This window comes from Mauremys mutica, chromosome 6 (genome assembly GCF_020497125.1).
Source record: "Mauremys mutica isolate MM-2020 ecotype Southern chromosome 6, ASM2049712v1, whole genome shotgun sequence".
In the NCBI taxonomy this organism is placed as follows: Eukaryota; Metazoa; Chordata; order Testudines; family Geoemydidae; genus Mauremys; species Mauremys mutica.
The window spans coordinates 90,753,654-90,770,640 of record NC_059077.1 but is presented as its reverse complement, the minus strand read 5'-3'; the positions used below and the strand labels follow the sequence as shown (position 1 = coordinate 90,770,640).

The 16,987-nt window shown below is 43.1% G+C and overlaps 1 protein-coding gene across 3 annotated transcripts in view; it reads left to right on the top strand.

Moving 5' to 3' along the window:
* Positions 1–16,987, top strand: part of TMEM252 (transmembrane protein 252) — a 43,829-nt gene extending 26,842 nt beyond the window's left edge. Inside the window, exons 1-3 of one of the 3 annotated variants that reach the window (XM_045021326.1) lie at positions 11,871–12,073; positions 14,283–14,674; positions 15,806–16,987. In XM_045021326.1, coding sequence (XP_044877261.1) covers positions 14,391–14,674; positions 15,806–16,094 — 573 coding nt within the window. In that variant the 5' untranslated portion in view covers positions 11,871–12,073; positions 14,283–14,390 and the 3' untranslated portion in view covers positions 16,095–16,987. Of the gene's footprint in view, positions 1–11,870; positions 12,074–14,282; positions 14,675–15,805 lie in introns of those variants that run through there. The other 2 variants (XM_045021327.1, XM_045021325.1) reach the window with 2 other exon arrangements.

Sequence of the window (16,987 nt, the reverse complement as noted above, 5' to 3'; positions counted from 1 at the left end):
ATTTAAGGGAAAATATAAAGGAAATAGCTCAAGAATAATGGTTTCTTGTGTTGTTTCCCGTGCTTCCTTATATTGTTATCCCACTGTAAAACGAGGAAGTGTTGTCAGATATGGACAACAGGTGTAATCATATAAATGGAGTTCTCTGAATCTTCCAAGGGCTTTGGGTTCAGTGCAGGGTCAGGGCACAAATGGATTCCTCATGAATTCTCAGGCAAATATTGAATGCACACAACACTTTCTTTCACTTTCTATTAAACACTCATCAAAAAAATCCCTAAACTGAACTGTTCTCTAGCCAGCTGGGTAAGTATCCTCTCACTCTGGATACTGGCTGTCTATGGTCTGCAAAGGACAGGTATTAGCTTGATTGGTTTTTCTCTTGCTAACTTGTCAGGGAAGCCAGATAGGATTGGGCCCAAACGGAAACCCTGGATTTAAATTGTATACCTTGGTCTCACCTTTACAACCAAGCTGCCCACAGCTGTAGTTAAACCCAGCTGTAGCTAGAATAATTCTAATCCCAGTGTGGGCAGGGCCTTACATGTGCTAACAAATATTAGGCTAATGAAACAGCAAGGATGCTGATTGGGTAGAAAGGCAAACATTAGGTGACTTGTGATGGCTCACTTTTTGAATGCCAAACTTGAGACACCTTCAAGGGGCCTGATTTTAGAAAGTGCCTAGCATCCACCCTTTGAAAACCAGGCTTCTTTAAAGTGTCCCTGCCACCGTTCTATAGTGATGCCATAGCAGTGCTTGCTATATTGCGGGCCTACTCGGAACCCTGGGTAATTACTTGGGTAGCTAGCCTGCACTGAAGCCCATGCTGCCATGGCTTCACCGCTATCAGTACCTGAGCTAGCTAGGTTAAAGCTGCAATCACTCACACTCTTGTAAATAGACCCTAAGAGTGAATCTCTGCACAGCAGCCCTTTGGTTCACAACTCTGATAATTCAACAGGCCCAACCCTGGTCTGGCCCCTGTACGCTGTCTCGCTCCAGGGACCTGTGACCAGCACTGGTTAAAGCAACTCAAAAACAAGGTCTTCACAATAGAGCATTATTTATTCATTCATCCAAATGTATGTAGCGTGCCTAGCAAAGGGTAGAAACACTAAAGGTCTACATGCATCTTTCCCTTTACCTAGTCCATAATCTTTATTTGCAAGCTTTTGTAGTTTCAGCTATTTCTGGCTTGTGAGAAGCTGACTGCCCCAGCTGCAATTTCTGCCTCTCTTCCTCCTTGCCAGCCTGTCAGCTTTCGCTGACACTCTGGGCAGCTTCTCTTAGCTCACCTAAATCTAACTTTCCTTTTCTTGGCCTGGGCTCCTGTAACGACTGACTGATCTGTCTCTTGGCAAAACAGCTGCATCGTTAGCACTGGCGTTGAGGTGTCACCTCTTTGTACCTATAAACCTGTCTGTTTGTTGGGATGTCCCTTATTTAGCCCATAGTTTTACCTTTCCTGCTTGGTTCCTCTAACAAACTCTCTGATCGTATCCCATAGCATAAACATAAACACACACTTTCATGCCTGTATTCATAAAAAATAATGCAGATATTTCCCAGTTTGCCATAGTCTCACGTTGGGTGCCCAAATCCAGTTACTTTTGCAAATTTAGGCCAACAAGTGTGGCTATAATTAGGAACTGTTCTTCTTATCTGTGTAATGGCTTTGGGACAGAATAATCATTGACACAAAGGTAGGCTCGCTGCATTTTTTCCAGGACAGTGGACAATACTATTTAGCACCAAGAACAATCTCTGTGTAAACTGAAATCTAAGGTGATTAAACTCTGACAACCTTTTTTGGGTGTCCCACCTTTGCTTCACAGGAGTGACATCAAACCAGAAACATATCAGGAGGTCCAAGTTAACCAAACTATAATATTTAACTTTATTATTTCAAATCTAATGAGAAACAGTGTTTTAATATTAAACCTTCTCGTGTAGCCAGAAAAGTAGTTGAGAACCTTTTAGGTTATGTCAGCAGAAGATCTTCCAGCAGTTCTCAAAGGACACACTTGAATCCACTTCAGACAGCATGGGCCAAATCCTAGGGCCTGACCCTGCTGCCATTGAGGTCAATAGCAAAATTCTCACAATGGAAACAGGATCGGGCACTTTGTGTTCTGACTCAGCAAAAAAATCTCATTAAAGGCAGTGGGAGTTTTGCCACAGTGAAAACTGGATAAGAACATAGAGTGTGTGTCACCCACCCTAAGAACAGCAGTATGAAGCCTACGCATCACTTAAGTCCCATTTAAGCCCTATTTTGGAGGACTTAAGTAATACCTTGTGCTGACCCCCTGCAAATGGACAAATTTCACTCTAAAATCTTAGTTTAAAAGGAAAAGAAGCCTAATGTGTGAGGACAAAGATTTTCAATGGAAACTAAGTGATGGGATTTTGAAAAGACAGATTTTTTTTTTAAAGTTGACATACAAACTTCAAAACAAAAAAAGCTATTGTTTATACACAGCTGTTTCCTCCCCCAAGGTTTTTTATTATGTCGTTAGACAATGTAATCGCCTAATTGTACGTGATAACACATTCTAACGGTTAGGTGATTACATATCATTACATGATTAGATGGAATTGCACAAAATGCTTTAGGTGCAGAATGATGGGCTACGAAGATATTTTCAAGATGAACATTTACAAGTTAGCAGACTGTATATTTGAAAATCAGACTCAGAGAAAGTTTACAGATACCTCTCACACAGTGGATGCCATAAAAGTATTTACATATGCCAAACAATAGCACACAGTCGTTTCTTATTCACAGTACAGGGGGAAACAATTGTGTTCTTGACACCATTGTGTGGCAACTATTGGCAAAGGGACTTTTTAAAATGGTGGTGACCCCTGTACCCCAGTAGCCATTCACACTTAACTATCTCTTATTAACACTATTTTATCCATTATTAAAACCCTTATGCCTTGGCAAAACAGGGCAATGCTTCTGACATTACCCTTTTAGGTCCTACTGTCTGTAAGTAATGTAGATTTCCTTTCTTTCTGGGCAAGCCTGAATTGGGTGGGGTCTGAGGTACAAAAGATTTTGGCTCTTATGAAACAAACATTTTTTACTTTTTGTTCAGTGTTTTTCACCTTAATTCAAACCAGTGTCTTTCAAGGGAAATGTAGTTGGTGTATTTTTATAAGACACTTTCCCCAATATACTGGAAGCATGTGCAATACAAACCATCAAGATTCTTGGATTCTTGTTGGAAAGTATTTCTTGCCCTATTTCTAAGAATCCCCAGGATTTAAATATCATAATATTAAGAAACAACCAAACAGAGAAAGAACTATAGGGCCACAAACTATATGGTCAAATTCCCCACCTTTACTCACATTGAGTAGTACCTTATTCTGCAACTAGTTCCATTGAGATCCATTGAACTACTCAGTGCAAGGCACTATGTAATCAGTGTGGATGGCAAAAATATTTTTATTTTTATTTTTAATGTGGCAACCTAGAACTTTTGTTCTGACAGAGAAAAATGGAAATCAGACCTCCCTATTGCTCCTGGAACTCCCTCATTTTCTTTCAAATTCTTCTTTAATAACCTATTCTGCAAAGTGCATTAACAGCCTGCCAAAGAAAGAATGGTGCTACCTACGTTATTTAAAAAACTGCATTGTTTTGTGATAAAGCCACTCTCTGGATCCCCACCACACAATATATGAACCGTATTGCTTGTCCTGTGTTGCCCATTCTTGTGATTTAATCACTACTCTTGTGATATTTGGTGTTTTTAAAGCCTCAGCTCCTGGAGACATGTAAGAATGTAAGAATCACAGCTTTCATTTATTTTTTTTAAAAAAGGAAGTTTCTGGCCTTCATGTTTGTGGAGAAAAGCTAGAAAGCATGAAGTTAAAGGCATAAAAATAAGACGGCAAATAAAAAAGATCCAGAATGTATTATCTTTTAAAGTCTCATGAGGTTTGGAACCTGACTCCGTTTTTTTTTTTAATTTTCAGGTTGACAATTCTCCATGTCTGTATAAACCACAAACTTTGAGGGACAGGGACAAAATCTTTGTCATCTGTCTATTTTGTAAATTTCTCACTAAGTAACAACATAAGTAAGGCATTATTTTCAAGTGAGTTCTTCCACCCCCTACTCCTTTCACCTACTGGCAGCACAACCTTAATACAGTTTGCTTTGTACAGTCCAGTGGTATGTTCCAAAACATCAGCTAGGCCCTGTAATGTCATCATATCTTACTGGATGTGAAATAGTCCACTTTCAGTTTACAGCACTTAGCTTACTGAACACCACACATTAAGTAGGTTTCACTAAATTCACTGAGTGGGACCCAACTTACTTGTCAAATATGTACCTGGCCTTAATATTGTTTGCATATACAAGAACCCAAATCCACTACAGCTGTGTACAAAAGGACCAGGCATTGATTGCTTCATGCTCTTACTTTGTTACTACTAAACTAAATCCATAGAGGAGGAGGAAGCAATATACACAATGGACTTTTAAATAAGCCACAAATTGCGCAATAATTGCAACTGTCAAATTATCCAGTAGAGCATCCTGTTAAATGCTCCACTGCCAACTTCCTAAAGAAAAGTGCTTTTTGAACTTTTGTCAGGCTGCCATTTGACCTTGGCCCTGGGCCAGTGCCACTCTGCAACACAGTATTAGCTTTTCTATTTCCCACCTGAGCCTCATTAGGACTAACTTTCTTCCTGTTTTGTAGCACAGAAAAGTAGCCTGACCATCCAGCATGTAACGTCAAGCTTCACTGTACAACTTGAGGCTTTGCCAGTGAGATGGTTAACTGAAAACAGGAGAGGGAAGGAGAGAAAGTGGAGGTTAGCATTAAAAACCGACAACCTCCCCTCAAACATCTGAAAGCCAAAAAAATCAGACCCTAATGAAAACAACTTTAAATCCCATGCCAGTCTCCCATCTTTTCTTCTTTGTTCTCTTCAGACCTACTTTGTAAGATGCACACTTTTGAACCAAGGACTTTTTCCCAAGACCTCAAGTAAGTCTCTATCCATAGGCTGTGGCGACCTTAACCTGAGAGGAGACACAGCACTTCCACGGTTTACAGGAATATGAAGATCTGCAAATCTGAACCAGTGGAAAAGGAAGTTCACAGGAGCAATGTGCCCTTCCTAAGGCCCTTAGGAGACTCCCGGGAATGGGGCTCCCAGCCTATTGGCTTCCTGCTGCACCACCATGTCATTTGCTAGTCACAGCTAGCACTCCTGAGAGGCCATCTACTATTCTGCAGGAGGGGACCCCTGGCACTGTGCACCTCCTAAGGTGAACAGGAAGAGAAACCTGCTCCATTTCACAGGTGTGGGCTCTCCTCCTTAGGACAACAGGAGCATATGAAGAAACTGAGGGTGCCTTCTGCTTTTCCTTGCAGAGGAGACCAGGGAGCAGGTGAGAGTAGAAAGCAGGTGTAACATGCCTGGAATAACTCACAACTGTGAGTGCCTACTTCAGGGCAGGCTGTCAAAAGCAGGGTAGATACCCCAAACTGGTGGTATGTTCTAGAATTAGATTTCACCAACCCAGTTCCAAATGTGAACTCCCAAAGTACTACGATAGTCTTATAATGGAGTCACAGAGGGTCCCCTTAGACACTCCAGTCTATCTTGCCACGCAGGTAAGCCGGACTGCGTGATAAATGGTCACTTATACCAAAAATCACAAAATATTTAGTCCCAAGAGACCAGTACTCCCACAGGTCGATTTGCATCCTAGATCTCACACCAAAGACAACACCGATAGCCAATTTTATAATAAACTAACTAAAGGTTTGTAGCTAAGAAAAAGGAATACAAGTTATTGAGACATTCAAGCAGATAAAAATATATGCACAGGTGAGTCCCAGTCTATAATTTCAAAAGGTAGCAGAGATGTCGTTATCTGCCAGTTTCCCCAAAATTCTTCTAGGGCTACCCAGAGTAACTCTGGAGAGTTCTGTCTTCTTGTTTGTTTATTGTGTCCTATTAGAATCCAAACAGTCTAGAGATAAGATTTTTTCCCCTTGTGATCATACTTATGGCTTCATCTCCCAGAAAAACAAGTTGACAGTTTGGCTACCCACCTGGGCTCTTACTCTGATGAGAGAGGGGAATGCTTTTAGAGTCTTTGATCTCTGATCACCACACAAAATGTCCACTTGCTTTGAAATGTGCAGGAATTAGCACCTTCCTGTTACAGTCCTTCATTTGCATTACACGAGGCTTCTTTCTGTTTGATGAGTCACTTAGATATAGGGTATCTATAATGTAAATGTTTGCTACTCTATTCTAACAGGATACAGGTAAATAAAAACAATGCATGCAACCTCCCATTAGTTTTCATGAGGTTTAAACACCAAACATTCTAAAACATTTAACAGCCACTTTGATCTATACTAATACACAAATGAATTGGCCTGGCTTCCAGCTGTGAATTTGTCAGGTTTTAGCTGATGCTTATGGCCTTGGCCAGAGCTGGCACCAGTGTTACAAATGGCTCCTGCTTTGCATTGCACTAAGGAGTCCTAGGAGTGGTGCCTCATCTTTCCACTGTTGATACTCCCCTGTTACAAACCCATGTATGCTCCACCTTTCTGATGAGCTTTTTAAAGCTCGAGAGCATCCTAGTATGTTCTGCATGACCCATGGGAACTTTCCAGTGTCTCCCTACCCATGCCGACTGACATTCCTATTGCAGCATCTAATAATTTTTTTAATTGGACCGTGAGCTTCCCAGATTTGGGTGTGTGCACTACTGCTCAACTAGATGAATCTAATCTGCCTCATTTTAGTTCTCTCAGTCAGCCCCTAGGATGTTCTAAACAAATAAATAAAAATTAGAAGAATTATCTTACCTTGATGGCTTACTTTTCAGAGGGGCTGAGCATTCAACCCCCCTTCCCCCTCCCGCTTTTGGACTTCAGAGAGAACTGTAAGTGATCAGCAATTCTGAAATAAGAAATCAGGCCATTATTTTAAATTTCATTTTTAAATGGTTGATGCAATTCACTGCCATTCTGGTGAAGCAATTCTCTTCTGGCCAGAGACCCCTTACTGAAAGCTAAAGTGGAAAGGATGCTTTTAGAGGATTTGGGGAGGATAAGGGGCAGGGTAAAATCATTAAGGTGGAAGGTGAAATTCCATTCATGCTGCCCTCCCTCACCGTACAGCATCAGTCTTCTTAAGCAACATTGGTTGCTTTCAACGCACAAAATATGACCAACCATTTTTCCTGGTAGCATCAAAGAAACAACACCATAACAATTTTGTAATAATTAACTTATGATATATCCACAGAGGTATAATTTCTGTTTAATTTTATCACCTGCACATAAAACAAACAGGTCAATAAGTGCAAGGTGTTGTCACCATCAAAATTATTGCAGCAAATATTGTATGTGATCGGAAGGACAACCAGTTCTGTAGATGATCTGAATTACAGTCATTATCTTAGCGGTAGATAGAGGTCATAGACTATTCAATGGGTGTATTTACTTCCGTGCGTTATCTGAAAGATCTGCACACTTTAAACAGCCAGGAGAAGGAGGAATTATTTACCAATTTAGCAAAAAAGGACATATAAATAAAAGGAATAGGATGCAAGTTAGAAAAGGAAAGTTTGGGCTGAATATCAGGAAAAGCTTCATATTAGTATCTATTAAATCCATTAGCTTGTGGGGGAGGGGAAGCATCCCATGGGATATGGGGGAAGCACCAATACTGGAATATTTTTAACTGGACAAAACATTAGGTAAATGTACAATAAAGAACAATCCTGCACTAGCAGGGAACTGAACAAGTTGATTGAATAGATTATTAGATGGCATGTAACAATGTAGGTTAATAGGCCAGTAGTAGCATTTTCCAGTTCTGAATGTCACATGGTTACTGTGCCAGGTACACCTACAGTTACACAGTTTAGGACAGCCCCATTATGGTTTTTTGAAGCTCCTAATTGTCTCACTGATCTCCACTCTCATCCTCGGGGTGTCAGCTAGTCAGTCTGCTGACTGTATCTGCAGCCATAATACAGGGTGGCATACCCCTTTGATGCCCAGATCACCACTTGCCCTGTGTCAGAGCTGGTCTAACTAGCCTAAGCATGCTCAACTTTTGCTATACCAAAGGCCAAGTTAGCAACCTTCCAGGAGCCCAGAAGCCACAACAAATATACATTTACATACAGCTTAAAATACAAAATAGATGTGTGCAAACCTCACCTTTGCTCTTCCTTGATGGAGCAATTGCTCCATGGTGAGGAAATTCTTGTTGCCTCCTCCACCTTGGTTTTTCACAAGAAAGGAGTGACCTGCATTAGACACCTGGCTCCAAGAGAGGATTCCTGTCTATGAATCCTGAATGGAGAATGATGTCTCCCTCCAGCCCAGAATTAGGCATCTAGCTGCCGGAGAGGGATGGAGCTTATGCCTCATCCCTCTTCTCAGCATTTCCTACTGGCCAGTTAAGATGGTTCCCAGATCATTTTGCTGACTTCTTGGAATCCCATTTTCAGGTGCCTAGCTCTCCCTGAGCATTGTATAAGGAGCCTCATCACCTAACTCGGGGCTGCAAATTGCACTAAGCAGTAGCGCACCCAAAAGTTAGGTGTTGCAACGCAGAACAATGCAACATCTATGTTCCCCTTGTGAATCTAGCCCTCTATGTAGACATGTTCCTAAAACTATATTTGCCATAAACTAGCTTCTAGTTTGGGGCAGTGCTGTGTTTGGAGTCTTGTATAGCTATTGGTCTAGACACAAATGAGACAAACAGTGGTTTCTAAGCCTTTGAGGCCCAGGGCCGCCCAGAGGGGGGGGGCAAAGGGGGCAATTTGCCCCGGGCCCCGGGCTCCGCAGGGGCCCCCAAGAGAAGAGCGGAGGCTCCCGCCTCCGCCCCTCTCCTGGAGCCTCAGCGCATCAAGCGCCGAGTCTCCGGCCGAGCCCCTGAGCCCCGCCCCGCTCAGAGCCGCGTGATGAGGGGGCGGGGCTGGGAGCTCCAACGGGGCCTGAGCCCCGCCCCGCTCAGAGCGCCGTGGGGAGGGGGCGGGGCAGCTGCCTCCGCTTGGCGTGGAGCTCACAGCCCCGCCCCCTCACCACGCGGCTCTGAGCGGGACGGAGTTCAGGCCCCGCCGAAGACGCGCTCGGTAAGAGGCTGGGGCTGGGGCCGGGACCGGTGGCGGGGGGGAGGAGCGGGACCCGCCGGGGCCGGGGGCGGGGCCGGGGGGGAGGAGCGGGACCCGCCGGAGCCGGGGGCAGGACCGGGACCGGGAGCGGGACCCGGACCCGCCGCCGAAGCGCAGCCCGGTCTTCGGCGGCGGGGGGCCCCTTCTGTTCCGGGACCCGCCGCCTAAGGGCCCGGAAGGCCCGCGGCGGGGACACTCCCCCCCCTGCCACCGAATTACCGCCGAAGACCGGGCTGCGCTTCGGCGGCGGTCCTGCTTCGGCGGTAATTCGGCGGCGGGGGGCTCCCGCCGCGGGTCTTCGGGGCACTTTGGCGGCGGGTCCCGGAACGGAAGGGCCCCCCCGCCGCCGAAGACCCCGGGCCCCCGGAATCCTCTGGGCGGCCCTGCACAGCTGTACCTGTTGTGCTTAGAAACTACAATTTAGCTCTGTCCTACTTAGCTGATCTACTATTTTACTGCAACGCTAATCCCCACTTTCACTCTTCTGCTGTCGGCACCATTCACCCACCACCAGTCCTCAGCTCCCTGAAATCCCTCTGCAATGTTTCCAAACATCCCCTTATTAGTCTGGGAAAATGCCCTGGAAAATTCCGGTAAAGCCACTACCTTATCCACCTTATCACCTCTGCCATGATGCCAACGAAGCACTGCCAGGTGACAATGATGAGGTAGTAAATGAGTTGAGACTGCCTGCTTATTGTTTGAGAACTTGCTTGCTTTAACATTTCCTCATCTTCACCTCTTTGTCTCTTCCACCTGCTGTGTCTTGTGATAACCTAGACTGTGAGCTGGGGGGGGGGGGAAGGAGGAGAAACTACACTTTTACTGGATATCTGTACAGTGCCAAGTACAAATGGGTTCTGTTCCTTGACTGGTGCTCCCAGGTGGCACTGCCATACAAATACATTCAAAATAGAGTCTCCTCTCTGTACCACCAACAGGATACTGAGCAACAAGGCAGAACATTCCACCACAGTGCTCTCATTGGTGTAGCATGGCCTGACGCCAGGACACAAAGGCCCAGATTTTGCAAGGTATTTAGGTGTTGCATTGCTCGGCCTTGTAAGGCCAAAGTGACGTAGACGGCAAAGGCCCATTTTCGAAAGTGACTTAGCCACGTAGGAGCCAAAGTCCCATTGAAAGTTAAAAAATCTGGGCCATAATACCAGGACACTACCCAAGGCTGATTGAAATCTGATGCCAGGACACTTAGTACCCAGAACTGATTAACACCACACCTAATCAGAGCAATGAATTCAATTTTACTGCATACGATAAGGGATGCAGGAGATGACATGTTATTTTTGTGATATTATTTATATTACCCCTTATAATACAGTGAAAACTTCTAGTAGTGAGCTTGGCTTTGCCCCACCTGTTATAAACAGACTTTCACTCGGGCAGGAGAGGGCCCACCTAATAAGAGACCACCCGTCCCCCTTCACCTACTAAGTGCAGTTGCAGGGGACACTCTCTGTGAGAGGCTAGATGGCCACATCTTCACTCCACTGGAACGTAGCAGTAGCAAGACTGTCTCCTTTTCACACTCGGATGGGTGCAATTGCAGGAAGACAAGGCTTCTGGGTTTCTTCTGCCATGGTCTGGCGGCAACTTCTCTTCATCTCCTCCTTTGCTCTGCGGAAGAAGGGGAGGTGATAGTCTCTTTGGAAGAATCTTTTAGCACCTTTCTGGTAGGCGATAATTGCTGCAATCCAAGGGTATTAACTGGAGTTGATTGGAACTAGCAAATGAATTTTCAAACAGACTGAACTGTCACTATAAGCCAATGTAAGGATATTGAAATACACATTCAGGAAATTCACTCCACTTCCTTATAGGCAGAATTCCACTGCAACTGAGTTCATTATGAGCAAGTTCCACTATGAACCTTTCAACTACACTAATGCAAATACCTAGCTGAACGCTATAAGAAATATGTAAGCAACATTCAGAAGATCAATGTATATTAGTTCATTCTTATAAAAAAGGTGGTAATTTATTTTTATTTCACAGGAAATAACTCAGATTCCAGTGCTAAGATCCTTATATCAACAATTAACAAGCAAGAACACTGCTTATGTATTTGTTGTATTCTATGTAGTAAATTTTGCTAAAATGTTTATTAAAATGTGTGAAAAACACAGTGTATCTTTACTGGAAAGTTAGCTTGAGTGATCTACACTTGAATTATTTCTCTGTTTGTCTAGCTTGAGTGAGAGCAGTCACATGGCAGAATAATACTTGAGTTGCTTTAATGCCCTGTATCCACACTGCCACTCTATTCACTTGTGCTGTCTGCTGTGGGTGCATCCCATCATTCTTAGCATTGCAGTAAACTGAGCCATGCTAGGAATTTTTTGCAGTGTAACATGGAAACACTTGTCTGTCCTGTCTGTGCACATGGGTGAAACTGGTGTTAGCCTGACACCACAACTGAATCAGTTCTAAGTTTGGCCTCAGTTCCACAAGTTTTTCCCACTGGTAGCAGGGTGAGCATCCAACTTGGAGGAACCTATACCAAACGTGGGCTCCACTGCAACTCTCATTCTGACAACAGGAGGAAGCTACAGGGTGTGAGATGCAGAGGCAGGCATTTTGGCAGTGGCTTGACACCATGGGAAAAAGATGGTATGCTTTGTTAAGAAGAGCACATAAGCTGCATGCAGAACTGGAGAAGTGGTGACCATTGATGAAGTTTTTAGTGGGTGATGAAGCCCTCCTTATAAGGACTGACAGTTCTGGAGCAGGACCACAAGCTCAGAATAGTGGAACTGCATTGTCGTGCAGACCTGGGATCACTAGCAGTGGACGCAGAACTTTTGTGCAAGCAAGACTACATTCCTGGAGAAGTGTCAGGCTCTTCAGCACCAGGACACACAGGTGAGAGGAGGCCATAACAGTTCCAAAGCAGGTTGCTATTGCTATCTGGAATCTGGCTACCCCAGATTGTTACAGATCAGTTTGGTTTTGGCAAGTCAATTGTTGGTTCTGTGACGGAGGAGGTTTGCTGTACAATTATTACTTTGTTTCTTCTATGGGCAGTGAAGGTGATGTCCAGACTAGATGGACGGAATAGGAAGAGAGCAAGAAAATATGACTATGGGGAATTGTGGGAAGGCATTGGAGGACTGGCGGCACTCCAGTGACACTAGCCTGCATTCACGTTACTGAGTGGTCATGTTAGCTGGCCAATTGTGCCAACCAACTTGAGTTAATAGCGCCACCGCACTTGAGTGTGGGGTTTTTGTTTGTGGATGGAGGTTGAGTTAACAGGAAGATTCGCGTTATAACATGAGTTAACTTTGCAGTAAAAACTGGCCCCAACAGCTCTTTATGTGAATGCTTTGCTCTGTTAAGTCAGGCTTTTGCCAACTTTTGCTGTGTGGTCCCTTTGGTATCACAAAAAATGAAAAGGTGACCAACATCAAAACACCTTCTCACAGTTGGTAGAAAAATCTGCCGCATTGACTTGTTTTGGGGCTGGTTCCATTGAGTAGATGCACTGATACAGCAGAAGAGGGCTGAAAAGTAAATTTTTCACCAGAATGTATGGCAACTTTGTGACAAAATAAACAAGTAAGCATATTATTTATTAAGAACCCCTAGCAAAGTATTTGAGGTGGTGCCCACACAGGTAAAATACAATGCTAATAAGCAATCATAATTAAATCACTAAACAATACATGAATAGAGTCACAGGGTGAGATTGTGTGCTGTGCCTCCAGGAAGAGGTGAGACAAAGGTGACCTTTGTGCCTTTGGGGTCCTGGGCTGGTCAGATGGCAAAACCACCCAGAGTAATTTAGGAAGCCACAAGAGCTACTGTAATTTGTCACCCTACTTGGGCAGCCCATGGAGGTGTGCAGAATGGCCACATTGGCATGTACTATGACCCCTCCCCTATCCAATATGCCCCTTTCTCCCCACTGGGCATAGCCCCTGTGCCAGGACTTGTGAGGCTTTTATGACCCCTATATACAAGGGCAGCAGCGTACAGGGGCTGTAGTGGAAGAAAGAATCACTCTCATAGACTTAAGTCCAGAAGGGATCCATATGATCATCTAGTGTGACAGGCCATAGAATTACACCCACTAATTCCTGCATTGAGCCCAGCGGTGGCTGAACTAAAGCCTCTCTTTTAGAATGACGTCCAGTTTTGATTAAGGACGCTAAGCGGGAAAGAGTTGACTGCATTTTTTGGAACGGTATGGTTAATTCTCCTCCCCACTGAAAGACAAAGTGGAATTATTAAACAAATGGAGTTCTGATTATGGAGTTTGTTTTGCCATGTTAAATATTAGCCGGTATGCTTGTAGAGACAGGCACAATGAGCAACATTTTCAACAGTTTTGGGGGCCTAAATATGCAGATAGGTGCCCACTGCCATTTTCTAAATCACCTGGATGATTTCAGTGGGTGTTAGGGGCCTAGAAGCTTTTGAAAATCCCACGAGGTGCCAATCTGCATCTTTATACACCTAAATACCTTTAAAAATAAGCTCCTAAGTCAAATAGTGCTGGGAGAAAGACGACAGAGTAAAGAAAAAATGATCAACATGGAGCTGAATTTGGGGAAGAGGAGAACCACTAAACTTACACCGCCCTTAGACTGTTTTGTTGAATTTGTGTAATTTTTATTGATCATTGATGTTCCTGGTGTGGAAACTAGAAAGTGAACTATAAGAAATGCCACAGTCATTTAACATTCAGTTGGAAAGAGTGAAAGAAAGAATTCGTAATCAGTAGACACACATTTTTTTCTTCAAGCTTTTAACAGAGAATTAGGAACAATGGAGGTTTTTGTTTTGTTTTGTTTTTTAAAGAAACCTTCAGTGCTAGAAAGCATTGCCCCAAAGCTGGCAAGGTTGGTGGTTTCTATTCAAACCCAAACCCTAATGTTTAACTCATTGAGAAGTACAGTATGCAACAATGGTTTTCAAAGCTTACATTGGCAAAGAAATGACACAGGAAGAATTTTTCCCTCCTCTTACAGCAGCCTTATAATTATAAATTAATCCCTAAAGATATTATGGTGACTTCGATGAGTTAATGAGTATCGTATAACTGCCTGCTTCTCTTAATTGTCCAAAGGCCAGTTGATCCTGGAGTGCATAAAACCTTGACGAATGCAGATACGAAGCATAGCGGAGAGAGAAAGTGTGAGCGTGAGAGAGAAAGAACTAGATCCTGTGGTTAACCATGAAGATGCCAAAAAAGTTTTTCTCTCTCTTTCGTATCTTTGTGCTCTTAACTGGCTTCTCAATTATTTGCATGGGAGCCTTTTGCATTTCCACAGGCTCCTCTTTGTGCAGATGTGGGAATAATCTGCCCGTTGCTTATTCTCTGTTACCTTTGGGGTTCTTACTCCTTGTGACTGGAATTTTTTGGAGCACATACCATGAAGTCAGAAAAAACAAAAACCTGTTCTATATTTTCCAGAGAAATCCCAGCCATAGAGAAATGCACATCAACATCATAGACAGGTACGTACTGCAATGTATGTGTGGGCAAACTGGGTGTTGCATTTTGTAAATGTATCCTCAAGGGAAATAAATGACATAGCATTATATCAAAGAAAAGTAACCTGCAGCTAGTCGAAGACTTTTCATTCTATTTGTATGGGCACAGAACAGGAGCCTGAACATTTCATATGCAGTGGATTGCAGTTAGGACAGTAACAGCAGCAGTTTAGGTGATACAATCAATGTACAGGATATATTCCTGAAAAACTATTCTTAGTGATTACACATACTGGGACAAATTCCTGGGGAAAACAGGCACAACTCCGATGGCTTCAGTGGAATTACTTCAGGAGCACAGCTGGCCCAGTTGTATCACCGTCATAGACAACAGTGGCTGTGCCAGTGTTTTGGTATTGCTCCTCAGCACAGTCTTTCCAGGGAGGCCAAAACACTGGAATGATTCACAATTCCCTATATGGTCTATGCTTGAGGTTTCTGTGTAAATATCCCTGCTATTTCTGAGTGAAGTCCGATGCTTTCCAATAGACAGTTTCTTAAACTGGTTGGCCCTAGGCCTGGCAAAGTTTGTAACGGGGTCTTTGGATACAAATGACTCTTGCTGTCTGTTGTGGTAACACCAATATAAACACTGACAATAGGTTCTGTAACAGCTCTATAAATACATCGCATCACAAACCCTGGTTAGATAACCAGGACAATATGGATAGCACTTAAAAATTTGTGGAGAGCGGAAAATAATCACCATGCAATCAACTTTGGCAGGAAATATACTCCCTTTTCAAATCCGAGTGCCCTTTAGGACAGCTGCTGCACTATAGACAATCGGTGGATGATATTTGCATGACAGTCAGGAAACCTTGTCAATTAAATTCACTATTGAGGCTGAGGCTGATATTTAAAATTATTTTAATGGCACACTTTAGAGAAAGTCACAGGATGCTAGATCAGTAAATCTGTTTCATATGTTTCCAGCTGATCTATTCCTTCTTAACCAGATTTCATGATTTCAGTTTATATTTTAAACCTCAGATAAACTGTGACAAGGTGACAAAAGCAAACATATCTAACCAGGCCCAGCTCATATAAATCTCTTCTAACTAGTGACTCTTTTTTGGTGTGATTATTTTTCAGGCCTGATTTCTACCCTCCGTGCTATGAAGATAGCACTGATCCGGGAAAGCAGACTTTCCCAATACCACTCTCCCTTTCAGCAGGAGACGAAGAGATCTACAACATCCCTCCGCCACTGTATACTGAAAGCAGCATGGAATTCATAGATGAAACCAGCCTTCAGGAGGAACAACCACCATCATATGAAATGTCTGTGCAGCAGCAGCAGCAGCCAACAGCCGAGCATAACTCAAATACAGAAGGAGTCTCAGGCTCTTGTCATGCACCCATGCCAGGAGTCAGTTGCTAATAATATGAACTATGAAGGGACTTTAAAGGGACCAAAGCATGTCAGTTATTCCGAGACAAAGTCAGTGATTAAGACACTGACTATGCAAAGTGGTGTTGGAAAAGACATGGGACAGTGCTATATAATACTACTGTAATATACTAATGGGTGCAACAGTTGCCTGGGGACAGCATTAACCACAATCCATTCACGTGGCATTAGAGAGGTTGTTTGAGGAGGTTCCCAGCATTTTAAAACAAGAACAGCATTCTCTGGCCTTTAAAGAGTTTGCTAATGATATTAAGTATAACCCATAATTGTTGGCTCAAGCCAACATAAGAGCAGCTTGTTTTCACGTTTCAATATTTTACTATGCCCACACAAAAAAGTCAGTATCAAATACATTCATTCTACTCTGTTCAATATCTCTAGATGATCTGTTTATGAAAGATTTTTTCATACCAAATATCCAACTGGCTAATTTTGTTTTCATAGCCAGTATTTCATTTTCTGCTCACGTCAGCGCATCAAGATCTTGAACGAAAACGCCCTTGATATACAAATGACTGTACTGTACCTTGATACACTGGCTACCAATGTACAGAAGCCATTATTTTTTACACTAGCAGGAAAATGTTAGTGCTGCTGCTTAATGTGCCTCTATTTATTAATTTTAATCTCTTTCTCGTATTTCATCTTTTGGTGCAAGTCCCCATCTGTTTTTCCATTAATATTTGCTGATCTGGAAGACCTGTTAATTCATTAGCTAATAGTTGGGGTTTTGTGTTTGTTGTTTGTAACAGTTGAGTATTTTTCTACCATGAGTGTTTGGAGATAACTGCTTTACTTTGTGTTATTAGCTGATACTTTAACATTGCATTGAATTCATCTGTTTATTTCAATAAATTTTTTCA